This window comes from Neofelis nebulosa, chromosome 11 (assembly GCF_028018385.1).
Source record: "Neofelis nebulosa isolate mNeoNeb1 chromosome 11, mNeoNeb1.pri, whole genome shotgun sequence".
Lineage (NCBI taxonomy): Eukaryota > Metazoa > Chordata > Mammalia > Carnivora > Felidae > Neofelis > Neofelis nebulosa.
The window spans coordinates 68,510,403-68,534,968 of record NC_080792.1 but is presented as its reverse complement, the minus strand read 5'-3'; the positions used below and the strand labels follow the sequence as shown (position 1 = coordinate 68,534,968).

General features: G+C 50.8%; 1 protein-coding gene across 2 annotated transcripts in view; it reads right to left on the bottom strand.

Moving 5' to 3' along the window:
• The window catches only part of KIAA1671 (KIAA1671 ortholog), a 203,323-nt gene that overhangs the window by 118,251 nt on the left and 60,506 nt on the right, over positions 1 to 24,566 (bottom strand). For both annotated transcript variants that reach the window (XM_058693085.1, XM_058693086.1), the window contains exons 4-6: positions 24,378 to 24,465; positions 18,906 to 21,755; positions 11,815 to 11,949 (exon numbers count right to left, since the gene is read on the bottom strand). In XM_058693085.1, coding sequence (XP_058549068.1) covers positions 11,815 to 11,949; positions 18,906 to 21,755; positions 24,378 to 24,465 — 3,073 coding nt within the window. The remainder of the gene's footprint in view (positions 1 to 11,814; positions 11,950 to 18,905; positions 21,756 to 24,377; positions 24,466 to 24,566) is intronic.

Genomic DNA, 24,566 nt, shown 5'->3' with positions numbered 1-24,566 from the left:
ATATTAGTCCGGGTGGTTCACAAATATGACAAGTACTCAAGGTGACAGAATGACCAGAGTTTGGGAAACATCTCATTGAGGCCAAGCACAGGCTCCTTGTGGGTTCAAATCCCAGCACCACCCCTCCTAGCTGAGTGATACAGGCAAGTGACTTCACCTCTCTGGGCCTCAGCTTTGTCATCCAGTAGATGGGAACAAGAATCGCGCCCACCTGTGGAGTCACCCTGAAAATGAACTGAGCACGGAGGCTGGCATAGCCGAGGGGGTCGATAAATGGCAGAATTGCCAAGGATGGGGCTGGGGATTGATTCCTCACGGGAGCTTGGTTTCTTTGTGGGGGGGGGGGAGGGGGGGGTAATGAAAATCTTCTCCAACTGACTGGTGGATGCATGACTTTGGGAGTATACGAAAAGTCACTAAATTGTACACTTAAAAAAATGATGGGGTGCCTGGGTGGCTCAGTTGTTTAAGCTCCGACTTCAGCTCAGGTCGTGATCTCACAGTTCATGGGATCGAGGCCCACGTCGGGCTCTGTGGTAACAGCTCAGAGCCTGGAGCCTGTTTCAGATTCTGTGTCTCCCTCTCTCTGACCCTCCCCCGTTCATGCTCTGTCTCTCTCTGTCCCTCAAAGCTAAATAAAAACATTAAAAAAATTTTTAATAAAATTTTTTTTTAAATGATACACAGTCTTAGCATATTATCCAGCAACTGTGCGCCTTGGCATTTGTTTCCCCAAAGGAGCTAAAAACTTGGGGCCGCACAAAAACCTGTCCACGGACGCTGACCGCATCTTCCAACTCTAGGACATTCCGGAAAAGGCAAAGCTATGGAGACAGAAAAAAGAGCAGAGGCTGCCAGGGGTTTGGTGGGGGGAGAGGGATGAACAGGCAGAGCACAGAGGATTTTCAAGGCAGCGGAACTACTCTGTAGGATACCATAATGATGGATACGTATCATTACGCATTTGTCCAAACCCACAGGCCATACCACACCAAGAGTGAGCCCTCACGTAAATCACGAACCTTGGGTGATGACGACGTGTCCCTGTAGGTTCATCCGTTGTGTCCAACGTCCCACTCTGGTGGAGATCGTTGATGATGGAGGAGGCTATGCGTGTGTCGGGGCAGGGGGTATACGGGAAATCTATGCACTTTCCTCTTAATTTTGCGGTGACCCTGAAGCTGCTTTAAGTAAATAAAATCTGTAAAACATGGGGGTGATACTTCATTCATTCATTCCACACATATGTGTTGTGCGCCTACAATGTGCTTGGTGTTCTCTGCCTCTCAGAGACTCTACTCTGGGCAATGAGAAGACACTGCATATGACTAGGGGCGCACTGGGAGAGACTGGGGGCCAGGGGTCCTTCTATAGACATGGCACCAGGGAAGGCCCCGCCGAGGGGTGTCATTGAGTTGAGAGATGACCTGAGAAGAGGTAAGTAGAGAGCAAGGGAAATGAAGAGGGAATCTGGAGGAGAGCAAACAGTATGTCCCAAGGCCCTGGGGCAGAAACACACCTGACGTGATGAGGGACCGTTCTGAAGGCCGATGTGGCTTGAGTGGAGTGAGCACAGGACCTGCGCTAGGACAGAAACACCCTGTCTTGTGGGCCATCATATGGACACTGGATTGGATCCTGAGTGCAGATGGAATTTCATCCTCCGGGAAGAGGTGCAAATTTGACTTTGCTCTGGCATACAGCAGGTGCTCAGCAAACGTTGCTGGAATGAATTATAAAGTCTGCCTAAGACCTTGGCTACTAACTCCTCCTTGGCAACAGACAGCTTTCTGACGTCTGCCTTAACCCACTCGTGACAGCCTGCGTGGGGCACAGAGCTGGCTTCTCTCATCCATTTCACAGACGAGGAGAGCGAGCCTCAGGGAGTTGTGCAAAGCCACCGAGTGGCAGGGGACAGAGCCCGGATGAGAATCTGGGTCCCGTGGGGTTTGTTCCTGCTCCGTGCGAGTGTGTTGGTATACGTGTGCATACCCTGGGAGGTGGAAACAGGTGTGGACCCCGGCAACTTCGCCAGCGAACGGTGCGTCGCAATTGTGACTGTTAGCAGGGGAAAGTGCATATACGTTTGTTACTCACTTTCTCAAACACACTAAGGGTCAAGTCAGCATCAGCTCACCACGAATTAGCATTCTTCTCACACGTCAGCACGCTTTCTCAAGGAGGAGAAACAAAAGGACTCGAAAGATCGTCATCACCCACCCTCCTGGGCCTCCGTTTCCTCACCCACGAGATGGCTGCAGTGACACTCAATGGGTTAACACACAGAAAAATGGTTAAGCTCCGGCTTATCCCACTGCGGGGGGGGGGGGGGGGGGGGGGGGGGCAGCGCCTGCAATCCCGCGCAGTTCCACCAGGGGGCGCGTTCACCCCGCCTGGCCCCGGCAGACAGGTTTTGCAAGGGGAACAGGTGTTTCATCATTCATCAGCCTCCTGTGGACACCTGGCTGGGGTCCCTCTGAGGTCTCAGTCCCTGGGAGCCCTAGTGGCCCCTTCTTCCACATGGAGAGACCTACCCCCTCCTCACTTGCAAGGGAGGAGTCCACAGGCCAGGGATCAATCTAGGTGTTGTGGTTTCCTTGCTGTGTGTGCCTGGTCCACTCACCTCCTTAAGCATTTAGCATCTCTAAGATGGGCATCTTCCTAGCACCTCAGGATATAGTGAGGTCACTTTAGAAAAAAGTGCCAGGAAATGGCACTCGGCAAACCTCAGAAGGGCTTGAGCTTGTTTCCTCATCTACAATATGGGAAAATGAATAAATACACCCATCTCTTGGGGTTTGTGGGGAGTAAATGGGACCATGGATTAATGTTTCTACAGTGAATAATCTTAGCATAGTGTCTATCATGCAGATACTCAATATATGGACTATAGTCACAGTAATAACAGCAAAGTGATAACTTAAGTGATGCCCATTATCGATCAGAGGGCCTTAATTCATTAATTCATACATTAATACATTAATTCATCTAACCTCACTGAATTTCTAATAAATAGGCTCCATTATTACTCCTGTTTTACATATGGGAAAACTGAGGCAGAGGTGTTAACCCACTCAGTCACATAGCTGGTAGACTGCAGAGTTGGGATTCAAACCCAGGCCATCTGGCTTATGATACGTGCTCTTTTCTGTATGCATATTATACGTCACTTTTAAAAATTATTTTCCAGGCCCCAACGAACAAATTAGATAAACTGGTCTTCATCAAAATTAAAAGCCCTTGTGCATCAACGAACACTATCGAGAAAGTGAAAAAAAAAAAAAAACCAGCTCACAGATGGGAGAAAATACTTGTAAACAATATCACTGATAAGGGACTGGTATCTAGAATATAGAAAGAGCCCCTACAACAAACTCAACAGCAACAAAAAATGAACAACCCAACTCCAAAATGGGCAGAAGAAGATACACGCACATGAAAAAATGCTCAACATCACTAGCTGTTACAGAAAAGCAAATCAAAACCACGATGAGATTCCACTCCATATCCACGAGGATGGCTTTTATCAAAAACACAGAATGGAAAACAACTAGTGTTGGTGAGGGTGGGGGGAAATTAGAACCCTTGTACCTTGCTGGTGGGAACGTGAAATGGTGCAGCGCTCTGGAAAACGGTTTTGGCATTTCCTCAAAGAGCTAAACAGACTTGCTTTATGACCTAGCAATCCCACTCCTGGGTACACACACCCAAAAGGACTGAAAGCTAGGACTCAAGCAGATATTTGCACACCCACGTTCACAGCACTACTCACAACAGCCTAGAGGTGGAAACAACTCAGGGGTCCACCAACAGACCAACGGATACCCAAAATGTGCTCTATACATATAATGGAATATTATCCCGCCTTCAAAAGGAAGGAAATCAGGATGCCTGCTACAACAGGGATGAAGCTTGAAGACATTATGCTAAGTGAAATAAGCCAGACACAAAAGGGTAAGTATTGCATGGCTCCCTTTATCTGCCTTATCTAGAACAGGCAAATTCACAGAGACAGGAGGTAGAACAGAGGGTGCAGGGGCTGCGGGAGGAGGAACAGGGGGTCAGTGTTCACCGGGGACATTGTTTCTGGGTGAGATGATGAAAAAATTCTGGAAACAGACAATGGTTATGGCTGCACGACACTGTGAATGTATTTAATGAAACTGAGTAATACACTTAAAATGGCTAAAAAGGTAAGCTTTATGTTATTTCCATACATTTAACCACAATAAGTTAATGTTTTTTGTTTTGTTTTGCTTTGTTTTTAATGGTCTTGTCCGGATTGTTGCAACAGGTTCCTACCTGGTATCCCAGCTTCCAGCTCACCCTCTCCAACCCCTTTTGAAACGTCCACTAGGGGGCGCTCTCTCCACTCCTCTGGGTCTCCAGCCGCCTTCTTCTGCCTCCTCTCCACCACTCTCCAGGTAACCGCCCCCCCTCGCAGCTCCTGGAAAACCCCCTGTTCTCCTATGCCTCTTGATGTACGTACGTGCCATTCCCCTCACCTGATTCCCTTCTTCTTAGCTAATTCCCTCCTCCATGGAGTCTGGCTCGGACTTTCTTCTGAATTCCTCCAGACGGTATGATACCTCCCTCCTCTGCACTCACCAAAGCAGCCCGTGCTCACCCAAAACCAGTCTCTTTACAGTGGCCATCAAGGTGGTGTGACCTGACTCCTGCCAACTCCCTCATTCCTCACTGTCTGCTCCAGTACCAATGCCATCAGCATCATTATTATCATTAGAATTAGTATTATTAGTTAATATTAGTAGTAGTAGGATTAGTATTATTAAACATGATAAGCCCCAGGATCTTTGCACTTGCCCTTTCCTCTGCCTGACACTTGCCCTGATTCTTCCACATGGCTAGGTGCTCCCCCTTCAAGTCTCAGCTCATGTCACCTCCTCAGAGAAGCCCTCCCTAACCCCCATTAGGAAATAATCCCCCAACCAGTCTTGACTCCCAACACCCTATTTTATTTTCTTCATAGCGCTTGGTACTTGGTCTTTCTCTTTTGAGTCTGGCTCCTTGTTTAATGTCTGTCTTCTCATACTAAAGTATGAGCTCCAGGGGGAGTGTGGGTGTGCCTGGGTGGCTCGTCGGTTAAGCGTCTGACTTCAGCTCAGGTCATGATCTCACAGTTCATGAGTTTGAGCCCCGCGTCGGGCTCTATGCTGACAGCTAAGAGCCTGAAGCCTGCCTTGGATTCTGTGTCTCCCTCTCTATGCCCCTCCCCTGCTCATGCTCTGTCTTTCTCTCTCTCAAAAATGAACAAACTTAAAAAGGAATTAAAGTATGAGCTCTGGGAGGGCAGGAGCCATCTATGTCTTGTTCACTGCTCTACCTGAAGAACGAAGAACGGTGTATGACACATAGTAGTAGGTGCTCAATAAATATCTCTTGAATGAATGAATGGGTGAATAAATGAATGACTAGTATTTATCATCCTGGATTATATAATCACTTGTTTATAGTCTATGAATGTGAGCAATTTGAGGACAGAAATTAACTTACTCATTTTTATATCCTTAGAGATTTGTATATATAAATAACTGGGTAGAGGATGGATGGATGGATGGATGGATGGATGGATGGATGGATAAGCAGATGAATGGGTGGGTGGAAGCTAGATAAGCGTATGAATACAAAATATACCCAATACAAAATCTTAGGCACAATTGGTCATTTGCATTTAAGACCTAGGAATAAGAAAATAAAAAATTAAAATTAAAAAAAAAAAAAAAAGCCTTCTGGCCTGGCTGGTTTTAATCCAGAAAAGGAACTTTAACCAGCTGAGACATAAATTACTCAGCCTTCTCCAGTCCTTTCAACCCAGCAGTGACAGACAAGAAACAATTAACAAATGGAATTAGCCACAAGTCAGGATTCCTGAACCTCCTAGGGGCAGAGGGCGTCAACGAGTTTCTCACCGCTCAGCTCCACACTCACACTCCTAAAGCTGGCATGTGACCCTGAACTCACCCGGGCAGGGAGTGGCACTCTGGCCCCTGGACCAGTTACCACCCAAGCTGTCTCTTCCACCTCAGCCTTCCTTCCCCTCTCTGAGCCCTGCTCCGCAGCAGAATGGGGGCCTTGGAGGGCAGAACTGTGCCTTCCCATCCCAGAGGCCCAGTGCCTAGCACACATCTCACGTCACAACGTACAGACCCTGGGCAGATTTTCTCTCTTGTCCCAAATCCTGACTTGGAGACCAAAGCTTCCTTGACGAGGACCTGAAAATCCCCATTTTTTTTCCTTCAGGCTGTGTATTAAACAATGCTATTTCTCGAATAACCAATAGCCCTATTCCACTTGGCCACCTTCCATGATGGAGGCCAGAAGTCTTGAGCACTGACTGTCCCAGACTCTCTTGCTGCCAGCAGGGGCCATGTGACCTGTGACGTGTAAGTTAAAATCTTCTGGAGGGTGCTTTGGGAAAAGCCTTTGCTTTCTTTCAGACTCAGCCAGCATGGCCCTTCTGGCTTCCCACTTCCTCCTACCAGAGAGTGAACTTAATGCTTGGAAAAGTGGCAGCCACCATCTTGGGACCATGAGGCTCAAAGCATGAGGGAAACCCCAAGAGACTCTCAGAGATGCTGAGCCAAGCCAACAGCTGCCCACCTCTGAACATCTTGTTGTGTATGCCAAATTAGCCCTTTCAATTAGGCCAGTGAGCCACAATCCTAAGGCTTTCCATTCGAATGGCATCAACACAGGCCTAACATCAAACATGGGAATGCCAAGCAACACATTACTGGGAGAAGAATCCACATCCTGGATTAAAAAGAGAAACAACACACACACACACACACACACGCATACACAAAATCTTTACTCAAAGCTTGTTTTTCAAGCACAATCTTTGATGAGTTATTTCTAGCAGTTCACATATACTCTTTCATTTTGATTTTTTTTTTCCCTTCCCACTCGAATGCCTAGTCAACCAACTAAAATTCAAAGAGAATATCCAGCCCAAACCAACAACGTACCCACCAGGGGCCACTTCACAAATCTCCGCTTACCTCACCTCGAGGTGACGGTGACGTTCACAACTCTCCGCATTAGAATCCCAAATGGTTTTTCCCTCCATTCTCCAGTCATGTTAATGAAGTTATCAGACTCAAGTGCTTTCAAAGCTTTCAGTGTTTTTCTGGGAGGTCTGGTACAAAGAGGGCAGCATGGAGGCCAAGCTGCCAGGAGGTGGCGCCACCCCTCAGAAGCAAGCACCACAGTTTGCTCAGCAAGAGATGCAGGAAAAAGTCTGAACTTGGCATTAAAGCAACACGCTGGGGGTGTCCAGGAATGAAGCATCAAAGTGTAAAAGCCTCCATACCGTCTCCTGGACTCTAGATCACATTCAGTGCATAGAACAGCTTCACACCCCTGAACCTTTGCCCCAGCTGTTCCCTCCACGGGGTTGGGGGGAGGGGGGCGGGTAAACCACCTCTTCCCGGATCACACCCATCTGGCAAACACCTGTTCATCTTTCAAGACCTCAAACAAGTGTCCCTCCTTTGAACCTTGAACAAATTAAAGGGAGGAATGCCGGGAAGGCCCATGGCACGGTGCCGGGCACATAGTAAGTGCTCAATGAACAGGAGCGTTTAGAACCCACTGCAAGTGTTTATCTACCTTCTTATTTATCTGTGTCTCGTTTGTAACTGTAGCCCAATGCCCAGCACAGCACCAAGGACATGTAGATAAATATTTGTCAAGGGGCGCCCAGGGAGCTCAGTCAGTTGAGCGTCCGACTCTCAATGTCGGCTCAGGTCATGATCGCGCGGCTTTGTGGCTTTGAGCCCCGCGATCGGGCTCTGTGCTGGGGAGCCTGCTTGGGATTCTGTCTCCCTCTCTCTCTGCCCCTCCCCCACTTGTGCTGTCTCTGTCTCTCTCAAAACAAGTAAATAGAATTTTTTACAAAATTGTCAGAAGGAAGACTGAGACCACCCCCCAACATTCCGCCTCGGCCAAACTGGTCTATTCACTCTTTCCCAAACATGCCTCCTCCATCACCCCACCTCCATACCTCCATATGCAATTCCTCCTTCCTTAGTGTCCTTCCTCTCCTCCTCCTCCAACTAACTAGACCCTCCTAGGCTACCTGCAGGTCCCGCTGAAGTGTAGCCCCAGGAAGCTGGGAGAATCTCCAGGGCCTGGCACACAGTGGGCCCATGAGAGAAGGAGCCCGCAAATGCTGGCCCAGGGTTTGGAGATTTGGGAGAACATTCTCAAGGTCAACAGAGGCCCGCCACCTGCCCCATTACAGGGAACCCCCACAGCTGGTGGATGTGTACCTTCAGTCACAGGAGAGGCCTCTGGGGCAAACTGTGACCCAAGGCCATGGTCCACAACCGAGTCACTGTGCTTTAGGACACCTGCCTGAGTGCAGACCAAAGGCTCACTTTCTGGGGAAAGGAGGGCATGACCATCCACGGAAGGGTGAGGGACGAGGCCCGGCACAGGGCTCGGATTTGCCACAAGGACCCAACGTCCTACTAAGTATAGCCCTGGAAGCAACAGGGGAGCACTGGCCAGGGAGTCCAGAAACATGGTCTATAGTCCCAGCTCTGTCCTGGCTGCAGCGGGGCCCTCCCTGAACAAGACAGGCCCTTGCTTGGCCTCAGTTTCCTCAACAGCAGAGAAACTTCTAGATTGGGGACGCCTTCCTGTTCCATCGAGTAGCCCTTCAAGAGAAGGTAGAGGAAAAAGAAACTGACGGCAAATAATAATTAACGATAGAGTAACAGCAGGTGACATTTATCAGGCAGTTCCTCTCTACCCGGCACTGTGCTCAGTGCTTTATGAACATCTTGGCATCACAGCTCCAACCTGGGAGACGTACTTAATGGCTCCGGGCCTCAGTTTTCCCATCTGTCAAATGGGGATAATACTAGTAACTATACCACGCATTAAGCACCATAACTTATTAGGCATTATTATTAACATGATTCCCAAAAGAGAGGCCCCGAGTGGTAAACTCACTTGCCCACTGCCTCGATCAAGAGCCAGGGCCACACTGGTCTATCAGTGCTCAGGGCTGTGTGTCAGCCAGGTGGGGGCGGGGCTGTGCAGATTAGCAGGGCATCAGGCCGGGCAAGTTCCAGGCACCCTCCAGAGGGCGGCCGCGGCAGAACAGCTGGCGGCCAACCCCGGGCTGAACAAGTATCACATTCTCACCCCCAGGGCCAAGGTTGTCTTTGCTCCCTTGTGAGTGAAGGCACCAAGTGTTGCAGGCCCAGAGAGGGGCTGGCAGGGGTTGGTAGCAGGCCAAAGACACCGTCCCGGGGCAGACAGGGCCCAGGTCAGAGGCTGGAAGCAGAAGAGGCCTAGTCTCCATCCCGGCTCCCTCATATGTTAACTGTGTGGCCTTGGGCAAGCGACTTGACCTCTCTGGGCCTCAGCTCCCTCCTCTGCTAAATGGGATTCATACTCCCCACCATGGGGGGTAGAATTGGGATGGACAAGGCCCGAGACCAGGCTCAAAACATGGAGAACCCAAAGTGGAAACCCACAGCCCGGCGTCAGTAATCAAGAGTGACCAGAACTGTAGACAACGTTTACGGGGGGACCCCCTCAGGCACCTCAGGAAATACAACATGCAGGTCTGACAACTTGCAGAGAAGTAAGGGCGGCCAGCAGGGCCGAGGGCTCAGGACCCCAGTCCTCACCTGGAGGGTCACCCTGACTAAGTCCGGCCTGCTCTCTGGGCCTCAGTTTCCCCTCTTACAATGAGAGAGCTGAAAAAAGGGGGGAGGGGGGGGAAGGGGGAGAATGAAGGAAAAGCTGTCACTGCAGCCCTGGTATTCATTGAGGATCAATTCCTCAGAGTGCTGAGCGATCTCATTACAGCTCACAAAAATGCTCCTGAGGTCAGATAGGACCATCCTCGTTTTACAGAAGAAAAAACTGAGGCACACTGAGGTCCGTCAGATCACTTGCCAAAGGTCACACAGTGACAGAGCCGGAAGTGGAGCCCACTTCTCAGCCTCCAGTGCCCAATGCTGAGGTCCTTGGAGTGAGGCTTTTGGAGCCATCAGAAAGTGAGCTGAACACCACCACCCCCTGGTGGCCACTCCCTGGAATTGCAGGTGTGAGTCCTCAAAGCAGAGACATGAGGTCTGAGGCCCCCAGCCTGCCCACCCGCCTCTGAGGAGAGGAAATCAAGCAGGGTGCAACGGGGCAGAGGCCTCGGGGAGCCACAAGGAGAGAGCCAAGGCAAGCCACCTGAGGACTCCAAGGACAAAGGCTCCTCAATGACAGAGAGTGGAAGAGGGGAAGCCAGGCCACCAGGGAAGATGCCAGCAAGCAGAGACTATAAAAAGATAGGCCTTAAATGCTTTTCTCTCCATAACCTCTGTTTGGCTTACACACACGAAAGTTCAAGTACAATCAGATAAGCTGAGTCGGTGCCACCGGAGAGGCAATGAGAAAAGGGTAAGGAAGAAATCATTGGAAGGGAACATTTAACAAAAACACCAGGCGGTTTCAAATGTACACATGTCTGTGACTGGGATCTGAACACCCAAGCTTTCTGGGGCTGCTCAGCAGACGTTAGCCGAGGTCTGAGCGTGAGCTCCCGCTCTGACATATAGTCAGCCCCCCTGACTCTGGTATAGACATTCTCCCATCAAGAACCCTGCGGGGGGCATCCTTCTTCACCACGAGCTGCAGAGGACGAACCCGAAGTTTAGGGAAGAGTGACTTCTTGCCCATGACCATAAAGCCAGAAGGGATGGAACCTGGGATTTAAATCCTGGAGCTTCCCATATCTCCAAGACCCGAGACCAGGCACAAGTGTCCTTGAAATACACAGAGCTTGTGATCCAAATGACCTCGTGAGCAGAACTAGGGTTGCCTCATTAAAGAAATACCTATCTTGGGGCGCCTGGGTGGCTCAGTCGGTTGAGCGGCCGACTTCGGCTCAGGTCATGATCTCGCGGTCCATGAGTTCGAGCCCTGCGTCGGGCTCTGTGCTGACAGCTCGGAGCCTAGAGCCTGTTTCCGATTCTGTGTCTCCCTCTCTCTGACCCTTCCCTGTTCATGCTCTGTCTCTCCCTGTTTCAAAAATAAATAAAACGTTAAAAAAAAAAAAAAAAAGAAATACCTATCTTAACAAGTGAGGAAACAGGCTAAGAGAGAGGGCGAGTGCTGGCCCAAAGAAACAGACTCAGTGACAGGCAAAGAGAGACTCGAAAACCAGAGTAATAATAACGATGGTAACCATAACACTCATTAAAGTGTGACTGTGTCCCCATGACCATGCCGAACGCTCCCTGCACCATCTTCTCTGAGCCCCCATGGCAGCCCTGTGCAGTAGATGCTGTTATTATCCCCATTTCACAGATGAAGAAACTGAGGCCAAACACCTGTCTGCACGCAGAGCTAGGATTTGAGCCCTGGTGACCTGGCTCCAGGACCAGCCTGGTTAAATTAACGGCGCAAAAGAAACAGAAATCATGATCTTGTTTTCCAGGGAAAGAAGCCAATTGCTGAAAGAGACTGAGAGGGGCGGTGTTGGGACTCGAACCCAGAACCTCAAGGCCCCGTGGCCTGTTCTCTTATCTGCTCCACGCCAGGCACAAGATACCTCTCTGCATTGGGCTGGAAACCCAAGACGAGCAAAGGCTTCCTGGCAGAGGCACCAAACACCCTCCACGTCGAGAACCGTGGCCAACACCAGATTCCGGGACAGCCACCTGCCCCTCCGCGACCCCCTCAGGCCCCCAGGCCAGCCATGACTGTCCATACGACCACAGTCCCAGCGGTGTCCCACCCCCTCACGAGTTCCAGTCTGGCCGCACCAGCGTCACTCACCACAAAAGGCCCGCTCCTCCTGTCTTTGCAGAAACTGTGACTTCTCCGGGGTCCCGAGGCTGCAGGGGACACCTGCCAGAGTAGCTGCTCACTGTCTTGCGGGGCATCCTCCCTCTCTGGGTCTTGTGGCAGCACCTGAGACATAGAACACAGGCAAAGGATTTTCCTGGGGCTTTCGCATTTACAGAACAAATCTGTCATGGTGAGAAACTCCATTCTGTACCTAAAAGAGCAAAACGAAAACTAAAGCCCACCCCACAACGGTCTGCCTTGATGATGGGAGGTAATCTACGGGGTCTGGGTTCAGCCCAGTCTCGGCCACTTAATAACTGTGTGACCTCAGGTCAGTGCCTTCACCTCTCTGAGCCTTGACCATGTGGTGAAAGACCCATAATAAGAGTGTTCGGCTTCTAGGCTCAGGGGAGAACCAAGTGAGAGCAGCTCACGCAAAGTCAGTGACACAGTGCTGCCACCAGGCGGCAGTGTGCCCGACGAGTCCTGGGCACCTGGCTGGCTTCAGGCTCATCTCCCCCCATGCCCGGCAAGTGGGGAGCCCTCCATAAATGTCAGCCAGCCCTACACTCTCTCTGCACAGACAAGGATAGGAAGGCGCAGAGAGGGAAGACATCTGCTTAAGAACACACAGCATGAGTGAAGAACAAGGCTGGATTTTGGATCCCTTGCCTCACAGCCTCTTTTTGAAACCCTCTGTGTTTCCTCCTACCTCCCTTCCTGATCCTTCTCAGGCTCCCCGCATCTCAGAGGGATGTCCACTCACCTAGGGCCAGCCCCAGAGCTTTCTCTTTCCCTGTTTCATTATTCCCTCAGGGATCTCTCATAACACCCCCTGGCTTTAAATAAATCCCAAGCGTGCACAGACAACTCCAGATTTTGTCTGTCCACGTTGGGACCCCACAACATCTCGCTGCACCGGTCACACTCATCTCTGACTCCACATGCCCCAAACAGATCCTCCCCTTTCCTTCCCTCCAAAACTGCTCCTCCCCCGCCCTGCCCATCACCCAGCCGTGCCAGCTAAGACCCTCAGGTCGCCCTCCAGTCTCTTGCTTCTGTCCACCTCATCAACGAAGCAGAGACTCTGCCTTCGAAACACGCTTCAAACCGCACATCATAAACCAAAATCAACTCAAAATAGATCAAAGACCTCAAGGCCAGAGCAAAACCTAGAAAACTCTCAGAAGAAAATAGGGGCGTAAATGTTCACGGCCTCGGATGAGGCAATGGTTTCTCAGATATGGCATCAAAAGCACAACTGTACCAAGGAAAAATAGATTGGAGCTCACCAAAATGAAAAACTTTTGTGCTTCAAAAGGCACCATCAAGAAAGTGAAAAATAAAATAAAACCCACACAATGGGAGAAAAATTTCTGCAAATCACAGGTCTGTGAAGGCAGTTAGGTCCAGGATATATAAAGAGCAATTACAAATCAATAATAAAAGAGAACAATAACCCAACTTAAAAAATGGACAAAGAAGGGATACACATGGTCAAACAGGCACATGAAACGATGTGCCATTGAAAATGCAAATCCAAACCATGATGATACCTTTATACCCGGTAGGATGGCTGAACCAAAGAGACAGGTAAGTGTTGGCGAGGATGTAGAGAAACCAGCCTTCATGCACTGCTGACACAATGTGCAATGGTGAGATGACCTTGGGAATCAGTGGCTCCCTTATGCTCTGGCTCCTGCCCCCTGTGCCCACTGGCACCCTTCCAGCATCCACGGGACCGGCTCATCCACATGATGGCCATCACTCAGGTCCCCTTCCCTGGGGATCTTCTCCTGGCCACCCTCTTAGAGTCACCTCCCCATCGCCTCTTTTTCTATCTCCCCAGGACTTAGCACTCTCACTCACTTGAGGTCTGCTTGCCCCCCAGACCTGAGCCATCCATGGGCACATTCTGCGATTATGGAGATGTTCTCTATTCGGGCTGTACGATAACAGTCGCCCTGAGCCACCTGTGGCTTTTGAGCACTTGAACATGGTTCAAGTGGGACTGAGAAGCTGAATTTTTAAAGTTATTTAAACTGATTTACATTTAAATGGCCACATGTGACTGGTGGCTGCCTTATTGTGTGACACAGCCTGATACAGTGGGCTGGTCCCTCCAGCAGCCGTGGTGCCTAGATCACGGCCTGGCTCAGGGCTAGTGCATTTATTAAATGTAGTAAATGAGCGGAGGTCTGGAGGCGCTTCTTCCAGATTCCGTCAACCCTCCTTCACATCAGGCCCTGGGCCGCGGTCTTGACCACACATTATTTCATGATAAATCTCCAACAAACCACGAAGCAGGCAGGATTCGCATTCCACAGATGAGGAAATTTAGGCTCAGAGAGGTCTGGCGAGATGCCCAGAGTCACACAGCTAATAAATAACGACGCTAGGGCCTGATCTCGAGTCTGCCCGAGAGGCAGTCCAGGGCCGCCTCCAGGGGGAAATCAAATCATAGACGTACAAATGGTTCACCTCGCTAATAGAGAACTCCAATAACTCGATGAGAAAAGGGCCATGCTCCAAAAGAAAAGTGGGCGGGACTTGAGCAAGCAGGTCACAGGAAGGAAATACAAGGAGCCTCATCCATGTGACAACAGGTGGGGCGCTCATCAGGGGCAGGAGATCCAGAAGTCTGGTAACACACCCGGCTGGTCAGGCTGAGGGGACGTGGGGCCCTGCCCCTGCTGGCGAGGCTATCTGTAAAAGGGCATAGCCCCGGACGACACAGGGCACTTTGGCACAATCCCGCAAGATTACAACTGCATTCACCTTCAGACTATCGCCATTCTCAACCCACGGGCAAACCTGCACGTGTGCAAAAGTGATGTCTGCCCGTGGTTTGTAAATAGCCAAAGATCAGAAATATCGCCCTGTCTACCATATGGCAATCGAAAAGAATGAGGACACCCTCTATGGGCTGAATCCAAACGCTCCCAAGGACACTCACACAGGGGGAACAAAAAAGGAAGAGTCAAATCTAACAAGGGTGGGCCCCACCACAGAGATTCCAACCAGTCTGGTCCGGGGTGAGGCCCCTGCATCGCTCTCTTTTAGGGCTGCCTGGGTTACTCCCATGTGCACCCAAAGTTCCAACCACCTGGAGAGAATGTGCTCTTTGATGGAGAAAAAAACCAGAGGCAAAATTAGGAATATGTGTTCATGTTTGCTTGTATTTTCAGAAAGAGACGCTGTATGAATTCGGACCAAAAAAGAATCTAAGTGGTCAAGGGATGGGAGGAATGCAGAGGATTTATACTCCATGCCTTCAAGTATTTTTGGAGCCTCTGGAAAAGGTTCTCTCTTTTGAAATGAAAATAAATCATTTAATTAAATGGAACACTGCAATCGGGCCTGGGACAAAGTTATGTATGTGGATAGGGGGGCCTGGGTGGCTCAGTCAGTTAAGCGTCCGATTTCAGCTCAGGTCAGGATCTCACAGCTGGCGAGTTCGAGCCCTACATCGGGCTCTGTGCTGACAGCTCAGGGCCTGGAGCCTGTTTCCGATTCTGTGTCTCCCTCTCTCTCTGCCCCTCCCCTGTTCTCCCTCTGTCTCTGTCTCTGTCTCTCCCTTTCAAAAAAATTAAACATTGGGGTGCCTGAGTGGGTCAGTCTTTTAAGCATCTGACTTTGGCTCAGGTCACGATCTCAGGGTTGGTGGGTTCAAGCCCCCCATCGGGCTCTGTGCTGACACCTCAGAGCCTGGAGCTTGCTTTGGATTCTGTGTCTCCCTCTCTCTCTGCCCTCCCCCACTCATGCTCTGTCTCTCAAAAATAAATAAACATTTTAAAAAATTAAAAAAAAAAAAGTATGTGTATTAAAAAAAAAAAAAAAAAAAAAGCTTAGTCTTGAGGAGCCTGGGTGGCTCAGTCTGCTAAGCATCTGACTCTTGATTTCAGCTCAGGTCATGATCTCACGGTTTGTGGGTTTGAACCCTGCATCAGGCTTCTTTTTTTTTTTTTTTTTTTTTCCTTAAAAAAAAAAAGCAAGTTGTAAGATTTCCTGTAGAATATTACCATGTTTCTGTAAAAGAGTATGCTATACCTGTGTCTGTATCTGACGGGGGCTTCCTTACCCACGGAGTGACGCACACTAAGGGGCTGGATGAGCCTCGGGTGCGGGTAGGGGACAATCTGCACTGAAGCCAGGAGAAAACTCTTCCCTGGTTGTGACAAAGAAGATGTCTTACACTTGGGGTGCCTGGGTGGTTCAGTCAGTTGAGCATCCTAGACTCTTGACTTTGGCTCGGTTCGTGATCTCATGGTTTACGGGCTCGAGCCCCACATCAGGCTCTGCACTGACAGGGCAAAGCCTGCTTGGGATTCTCTCTCCCTCTCTCTTTGCCCTCCTCTTGCTCTCTCTCTCTCTCTCTCTCACTCTCAAAAATAAATAAATAAACGTTTAGAAAGGGAGGGAGGGACAGAGGGAGGGAGGGAAGAAGGAAGGAAGGAAGGAAGGAAGGAAGGAAGGAAGGAAGGAAGGAAGGAAGGAAGGAAGGAAGGAAGGAAGGAAGGAAGGAAGAAAATGTCCTACACTTTGCCAAACGTGCCGTAAGGGCAAAACTGCCTGTAGCTGAGAACCACTGACAGGTCTGGAAGGCTGTGCCCCAGACCCATCATCTAGGGGAGCTTTTCCTTCTGAACTGTATGTTTCCACCACACGGTTCAGTTTCACACAAGCGTTCACTCCTTTTGCAATAAGGAAAAATACAACAGCTACAAATAAAGATACATACCATGGACAAGCAGCTCTGTGGTGTTTAGGAAAAGCCACAATATATCAAACATGGTGACCGTGGTTGCATCTTGGCATGGGGGGGGGGGGGGGACAGGAAGGGGGCTCAAGGGGTATGCTTTTTTATTCGCTCAGGTAAGGTCTGAATTTTCAACAACCAACACTTTGTCCTTCTGTATTGCTTCCGTTTATTTTTTCAAGATCAAGAACCAGAGATGATCGGGCAGGAGGGAAGGGAACCAGGGAGCTGGTCCAAGGCCTCCCAATCCCTCAGTGAGAAAACAGATCCCCTGACAACGAGCACTCGTGGGGCCTGCGCACCCCGGGCGGGCGTCCAAGGCCGGGCCGGGGCCCCGCTCCCCACAATGCCCCGCCTCTCCCGCTGCTGCCAGGCCCCGAGCAAGGTGCTGGCAAAAGGACCAGGTGTCATCTTTCCTTGCCCCCTCCCCTCTCCTGCTGTTCCCACAATAACAGCCTCGTGAAACCCTCCTCGGGCAGCGCATCCGCACAACCCACGGGCCGGTCCTGTGCCCACGCCCACCGGGGGCCCGGCCCGCGCGGTCTCTCCATTTCTACCAGCAGGGCTGCTGGGCAAAAACTTCGGTCACCTCCGCGGAGGAGTGTGCTTTACACACAGCTGGTGAGCGGCACAGAGGAGTCTGAACGTGGTAACTGGAAAACCCCGGTCGACCCCGTGTGTCGGGGGATGGTGACACTATCCCACTCTTTTCGTGTCTACAACATCCCTTCCCAGGCGGGACCCTCTGCTTTCTTTTCTACAGATGAGGAAACTGAGGCTCGGGCGCCTCAGGGAAAGGGTTTGCCCTTCGTCACTCGGTCCGGGTGGCAGATGTGGGACTTGGGTGCCAGTTGGCTGACGCCACAGCATATGAGTGGCAGTGCAGGGACCAAGGTTCCGCACTGCTCCCAGAGCTTGCCATGTCTGGTCCCCACCTCCAAACCTTTGCGCATGCTGTGCTTCTGCCGCGAATGCCCTCACCCCCCGAACCAGCCCATCCAAACTCATAACCACCCCCCAGCGTGGGCTCTGGCCAGCAGCTCCTCCAGGATGCCTTCCCGGGCCTCTTCTCCAGCACCTCACCTCCGCGCCTGATCATTTCCTGGCCGTGGGTCACCGTGTCCCATCTCCCCGCAGAGATCATAAGCTTCCCGAAGGCAGGCTCCATGCCTCAGATTTCTTCCCCACCTTCAAGATTCCTCATTTACCACCGAGTAGTCTACGTGAAAGCTTGGGTATCGAGCCAGACCTGGGTTCAAATACTAGCTTTGCCACTTGGTGCTATGTGACCTGAGACACGTTACTTAACTTCTCTGAGCCTGGGCTTTTTCAAGGGTACAAGACGATTGCACCCGCAGCAGACGTTGTGGGCGCCCAGCCCTGCGTTCAAGGACCTGCCGATGGCAATGGGGTCCTGCCGCGTGGGGAGTTTTCTCTCCACCACTGAGCATGGCACCAGACAGAATGGAAGAGTCTGAATGCTGAGAGTCCCAGAAACAGCCCCCAGTGAGGACAGAAGGGAAATGGAAAATATATATGCCAGGTTCCTTGCTTCTTGGACAGGACAACTCAGGGGTGATCTATGCTACTGCTCCAACGAGAATGAGCCTCAGATGCCCACAGGGGCACTTTTAACACCTGCCTCACTTCTCCACTGGGGATCCCAGCGGGGAATCACCTCCTCAAACAGCTACTTGCAAAGGCCTGCCTCTGTGGAAACTCCAACTGTCCCACAAAAGAGGGATTGTCATGAGACTCACCTAAGATCGCTCACTCACTCGGGGCGCCTGGGTGGCTCAGTCGGTGAGGCATCTGACTCTGGATTTCGCCTCAGGCCACGATCCCAAGGTTTGTGAGATCGAGCCCTGTGTAGGGCACTGTGCTGATGACTGGGAGCCCGCTTGGGATTCTCTCTCCCTCTCTTTCTGCCCGTCCCCCACTCTGCTCACCCTCTCTCTCTCTCAAAATAAATAATTAAACATTGAAACAGCTAGTATTCCCTGAATGCTCACAAAATGTCATGCATGATGCTGAATATGCAGGACACGACAATGAACTTGATGACAACACACAGGAACGGACAGAGGGTGCTCAATAAATGATACCGATCGTCACCATCATTCTAGGCCAGAGGTTTCAAACTGGTGGCCCCGTGGACTAAATGGAGGCATCGCATGTCAAGAACTGGCCGGAACTGAGCTCTCTATTTGCCACAATCCCCGCCACTCATGTACATACCCACCTGGCCCATGTCGCATGGGATTTTGAGCCCCCCCTGGCCTATGTGTTTAATCAACGCCTTACAAAACTGACCACTCACCTTCTGAGGGTCTCGAGTCCCCGACTCTCGCCGACAGAGCCCCATTTTGGTCTCCTTGACCTCAGAACTGTCTCCGGGGAGGCTGGACCTCCCCTGGGGCCGCTCTCGTCTCCTCTCTCTGGCTTCCTGCATGGCAGACAGGCCCTCTCGGATTTTGGCAGGCGGACCCTTCTCCGAATAGGCTCTCTTGACATCCAGCTGTGACCTATCACGGTCGTAAGGGTGATCACCCCACTGGAACACACTGGCCTCCTCTTCCGTCCCGATGGATTTCCTCGGGGTCCCTCTCTTCTGGTGAGCAGGGGACGACTTGGGCAACACGCTGGCCCCACTGCCCAGATCCTCCCAGGTCGGGGGCTTTGACTCGGCTGGGTAATTTGAATACTTTGCACCTTGATGTTTACTAGCAAAGGCCCTTCTGGCATCCTCGGGGATTCCTGAGACTTTTCTCCTGGGACCAGTGGGGCCTGAAGAAACCCCTGGATATTTTTCAGAGGGAGCTGAGACTGGCAAAGCCCACAGAGGAGAGCTGGATTTGGTGTTTGTGGTTGCCCCCGGGGTCTCTGCCCGTGGCTTGCCAGGGCCAGGAGCGGAACTGTGGTTTGCTTCGGTGAAACCTGCTTGTTTCTGGAGACCCTCGGCTTCGGGCCTCTCCTTCCAACTCCTCCTTCTTGGTTCCACCCTGCCTAGATGGCCTGGCCTCTCCTGAGTCGAGCCGCTGGGCACCGAGGGTGCCCCCTCCAGGGGTTCCTCCACCTCCTGCTTCTTGTACTCTGCCATCAGGGCGTCAATGTCAAGAACACTGGATCTGTAGCCATCTCTGATTTTACCCGGGACCCTTGCACTGACCACCTCAGTGCCCCTTCTGGCGAGGAGATCGTTGGCTTCTGGGTGACTTTTGGAAGCCGGGGGCGTTTTGGGAGCGCCGCTGGGGGACGTCTTGGTCCCACAATCCTTCCAACTGTTCTGAAAACCGGTGCCATCTTCTGGTCCCCGATGACTCCATGAGGCGTCGGCATCCGTGATTCTTTCACCAGAAGGATCCAGAATCCTGTCTCCAAGAGGTGACAGACGGTCTGTTGGCTTCAGAGGCTTTGAAAAGCTTGTGTGGTCGTGCTCTCTGCCCTTAGTCCAGTTTTTACTGCCCTTGCTCTCCAGTGGCCCTTCATGGTGAAGAGAAGCCAAGGTAGGTGTTCGAGGATGAGGAGATGGAGGCGGTGCTGGTTTTCTAGAATGTTCCGTCAAGTTTTCGGGCCCTGACTTAACAGTACTTTTTGCTTTTTGAGTATCAGGAATCTGATATGTCACTGCAAAAAATGTCGCCTTGGGTTCCAGAGAGGACCGTTGCTTCACCGCTGGGCGAGTCTGGTCCTGTGAAGCACTTGGGTTCTCCTCCTGGGCCTCCACCCTGTTGTGGGAGAGCTGGGGTTTTCTTAAGGCACTGACAGTGGGGCTCAAACGGTCTGTTCGCCTCTGCTCCATCTTCGAGGTGTTTTCTGGGGCCAGGAAGCTGAACTCCTCAAACTTCACGTCGTGCGGTAATGTCCGCCGTCGCCACCTCTCGAATCTCTGGTCCGCGGGACCTGCCTTCCGCATCTTGACTTCAGGCTCTGGTGCCTGGGCTGGCCTGGGTTCACCCTCACCGGAAGCCACAGTGAGGGGCCCTCTCTGCACAAGCGCTTCTGGATGTGGTCGGGCTCGGAAGTCGGAGGGCTCGTCCTTAGCCAGACAGAGAGGATCCAGAGGGCACCCCCGGGGGGGACCCCTTTCTCCGGCTGAGCTGCAGCCTCCTGACTTGTTTCTGGGCCCAGCGGGCCCCTCGTGCGGGGCCTCCCAGACGGCCACCTGGATGGCCCTCCCAGAGGGGACTTCGGAGCCGCATGACCTGGCTGAGCGCTCGCTGTTGGCCCCGGGGCTCAGTTCCGAGCCTTTCTCTTCACTGGCCACCACGGTAGCTTTATGCCAGTTCAAGGTCGCCCCCCCTGTCCATTTGGGTGACAGGCAATTGCCCCCAAACGTGTCCTTTGGCTCCCGGAAGTCAGGCCTTGGCTCACTGACCTCATGAGTCCCTTGAGCTTCCCAAATCAAACTGGCCCTGTGGATGGACCCCGCCTGACCTTCCAGCCTGCACTCTGGCTCTGCAGGGGTGACCTCACGGGACTGCTGCCTCCCCTTTGGTGACAGCCGAGACCTGCCACTTCGCAGGGTCATGGCTCTTTCCTCCAACGCCACGGAGACGGCCTCACTGTGCGCACACTTGCCCACTGTGTGCATCATGTCATACTTGGGCTCGACCCTCTGGGATGAGGGAGGGTTTTCAGCATGTTGGAGGAAGGGGTTCTTATTGTGTTTTTCGTCCAAAGGGTATTCTTCCGGGAAGGGCATGTGACACTGTCTGGGTTCACCATTTGAAACGACAGTCTGTCCCCATTTCTCTGCATCAGGATTTTCGAACCCTCTGGAGCTCTGTTTCTTGAGGGCTGTCTTTTCAGGCAGGTCCTTCCCCAGCCATGAGCTTCTCTCGCGCCTGGGTCTGAACTCTGAGACACTGGCATCAGCCACATCTCTGGGGGCCATGGCCGAGGGACAGTGTCCTGACTGGTCAGCCACTGTGTGTCTCTCCACGTGATGCTCAAACACCGTGGCCCACACAGTCTGGAAGCTTCCATCATCTTCTGGAGTGCTGTCAGAAGGGCTCAGAGCCCCCACCGAGCTCTCACCCCGATGGTTGCCAGGGACTTGGTTAGGACTGTCCTTCCACTCTGTCTGTCTCGACTTCTCTCGGAGCGTTCCAGGCTTCCAGGAGCTTCTCAGGACGGATGCTCTATCCACAACATGCCCTTCCTTTTGCTGAAAAAAAAAAAAGAAAAGAAAAGAAACAATGCAACTGACGTTAAGGGACTTTGAAAGGGAAAGGAAGAGGTGGGTGATTAACACAGCTGCTTTTAAAATCACAACAGGGGCACCTGGGTGGCTCAGTAGGTTAAGCGTCCGACTTCGGCTCAGGTAATGATCTCATAGTTCATAGGTTCGAGCCCCACGTCAGGCTCTGTCCTGTCAGCTTGCAGCCTGGAGCCTGCCTCGGGTTCTGTGTCTCCCTCTCTCTCTCTGCCCCTCCCCCACTGGTGCTCTTTCTGTCTCTGTCTCAAAGATAAATAAACGCTTAAAAAAAAAAACACACAAAAATACTATTTAAAAAATAAAAATACATAAAATCACAACAGTGAGATGCCATAAAATGTTAAAGACCGAACACACCCAGTGAGGGTGAGGATGTGGGAAAATGGACACTCTTGGAAACTGTTGGCAAGAACATAAAAATGTTCAAATGCGCGTTTCCTTTAATCTGGCCAATTTCCTGCCAAGACTCTTTCTTGGCTCGGGTGCCCAAGTCGGCGTCAATGAGAAGGCTCAGGGAGCACCGCTTGAGGAAACAAAACCAACACAGAAACAACCTAGGTACCCATCTGTAGGGCACGAGCTTTGACCTAATGCAGACAATGAAATGCCACAGGGCACTTGACTCCACAGAAGGGGGTGGGTCCTGATGTCATCTCTAACAACACACAAAACACTGTTGTGTGGGCAGGAGAAAAGCAGACTGCAGACAGTGTATTTCTAAAACGATTCCATTTTTTAAACAACTGCATGTGTATGTGTATATACAGGTAGATAAACAAGGGAGAAGAAAGTTCATCAGTGAGTAAGGGCATCAGAGCAGGAGAAAGGAATGAGGAGAACATCGTTTTTCCCTCTTACACACCTCAGTTCTGTTCGATTTTATAACAGGCGTGTGTGAATTAGCCATTTCTTAACCTTTTTTTGTTGCGAGAAGTAAGTCTACTTCAGGGCTCCTGGGTGGCTCAGTCGGATGAGCGTCTGACTCTTGATTTTGGCTCAGGTCATGATCTCAGGGTCATGGGGTGGAGCCCTTTTGTCGGGCTCCACACTAAGCATGGAGCCTGCTTAAGATTCTCTCTCTCTCTCTCTCTCTCTCTCTCTCTCTCTCTCCCTCTGCCCCTATCCTCGCTTGCACTTTATGTCTCTCTAAAATACAATGAAATGAAATGAAATGAAATGAAATGAAATGAAATGAAATGAAATGAAATGAAATGAAATGAAATGAAATAAGAAATAAGTCTACTTAAACAAGTTAAACAACGACTTAACCATCAAACTAGCCAATTCCATTCCTGGGTAGATCCCCAAAAGAAGGGAAAACAGATGTTCCAATAAAAACTTGTACACCTATATCCATAGCAGCACTATTCACAGAAGGTGGAAATCACCGAAATGTCCACCAGAAGAAGAATGGATAAACAAATTGGGGTCCACTTGTACAACGGGGTATTATTCAGCCATTAAAAAGGGACAGGGTACTGATTCACACTCCAACACAGAGGAACCTTGAAAACGTTATGCTAAATGAAAGAAGCCAGACAAAAGGATATGTGTTTTGTGATTCCATCTGTAGGGAATGTCCAGAATAGGCAAGTGTCTATAGGGACAGAAAGTAGATTCGTGGTTGCCAGAGGCCACAGGTGGGAGATGGGAAGTGACTGACTGGCTAAGAGTTTCCATTTGGAGTGATGAAAATTCTGAGGGCCCCTGGCTGGGGAGCGTGCAACTCGATCTTGGGGTCATGAGTTCAAACCCCACGCTGGGTGTAGAGATGACTTAAATAAAAATAAAAGTAATAATAAAAATAAAAAATTCTGGACTAGGGGCTTCTGGATGGCTCAGCTGGTTAAGCATCCAACTTTGGCTCAGGTCAGGATCTCACAGCTTGTGAGTTTGAGCCCCACATCGGGCTCTGTACTGACAGCTCGGAGCCTGGAGCCCGCCTCAGATTCTGTCTCTCTCTCTCTCTCTCTCTCTCTCTCTGCCCCTCCCCCGCCCGTGCTCTGTCTCTCTGTCTCTCTCTCAAAAATAAATAAGCATTTAAAAAATGATGAAAACTCTGCACGATGCATCAGCCACAAAACACTTAGACCTAGTAGTTATTTCATAAGCTTTTTCTTATTAAACAGAATAAATAAAAAGTTTTACGCAATTTAGCTTCCCTCCTTCTGCTATTGTTAGATGACAAGCTGAGGTAGGGAACAGGGACATAATGAGGGAAACTGAGGGAGTTCCAATTAACAGTGTTTAATCTAAATTTTAAATTCTTAAAAAAGCAAGCATTCGTACATAAGAAAGCCAGGCTCCGCTTCCTCTTTGCACAGGAAACGAAATAAAACCTGGCAATTACATTTGTAAACAATATTTAACACTAAGGAGGGCAGAATCACAAGCCCAAAAGGGACCTAAAAAGTCCCAGCATTCAAGAAAGAAAAAAAAAAAAAAAACGTTTTCTTCTTCACGAGAGGCTTCTGATTGTTTCCTGGGTCTTGTGGATCCTGAAAGCTCTTTTTCCAGGAAGTAAAGCCACCCACTAGAAAACAAGACGTGCCAAACACAGAGGCTTCTCACCTTTTCTCCGGGTTCCTGAGGAAGCTCGCCACTTAGCTCAGAACACTTCTCATATCGGACTTCGTTGCTTGAAGCTGGGCTTGAAAACCTGGCACCAGAAGATCCAAGTTATTTGCACGGGGCCAGGAGCTGGGACTCCCTCCAGCCCACGCCCCGTAACTAGCTCAGGAACCCAGGGGTGAAATCGGC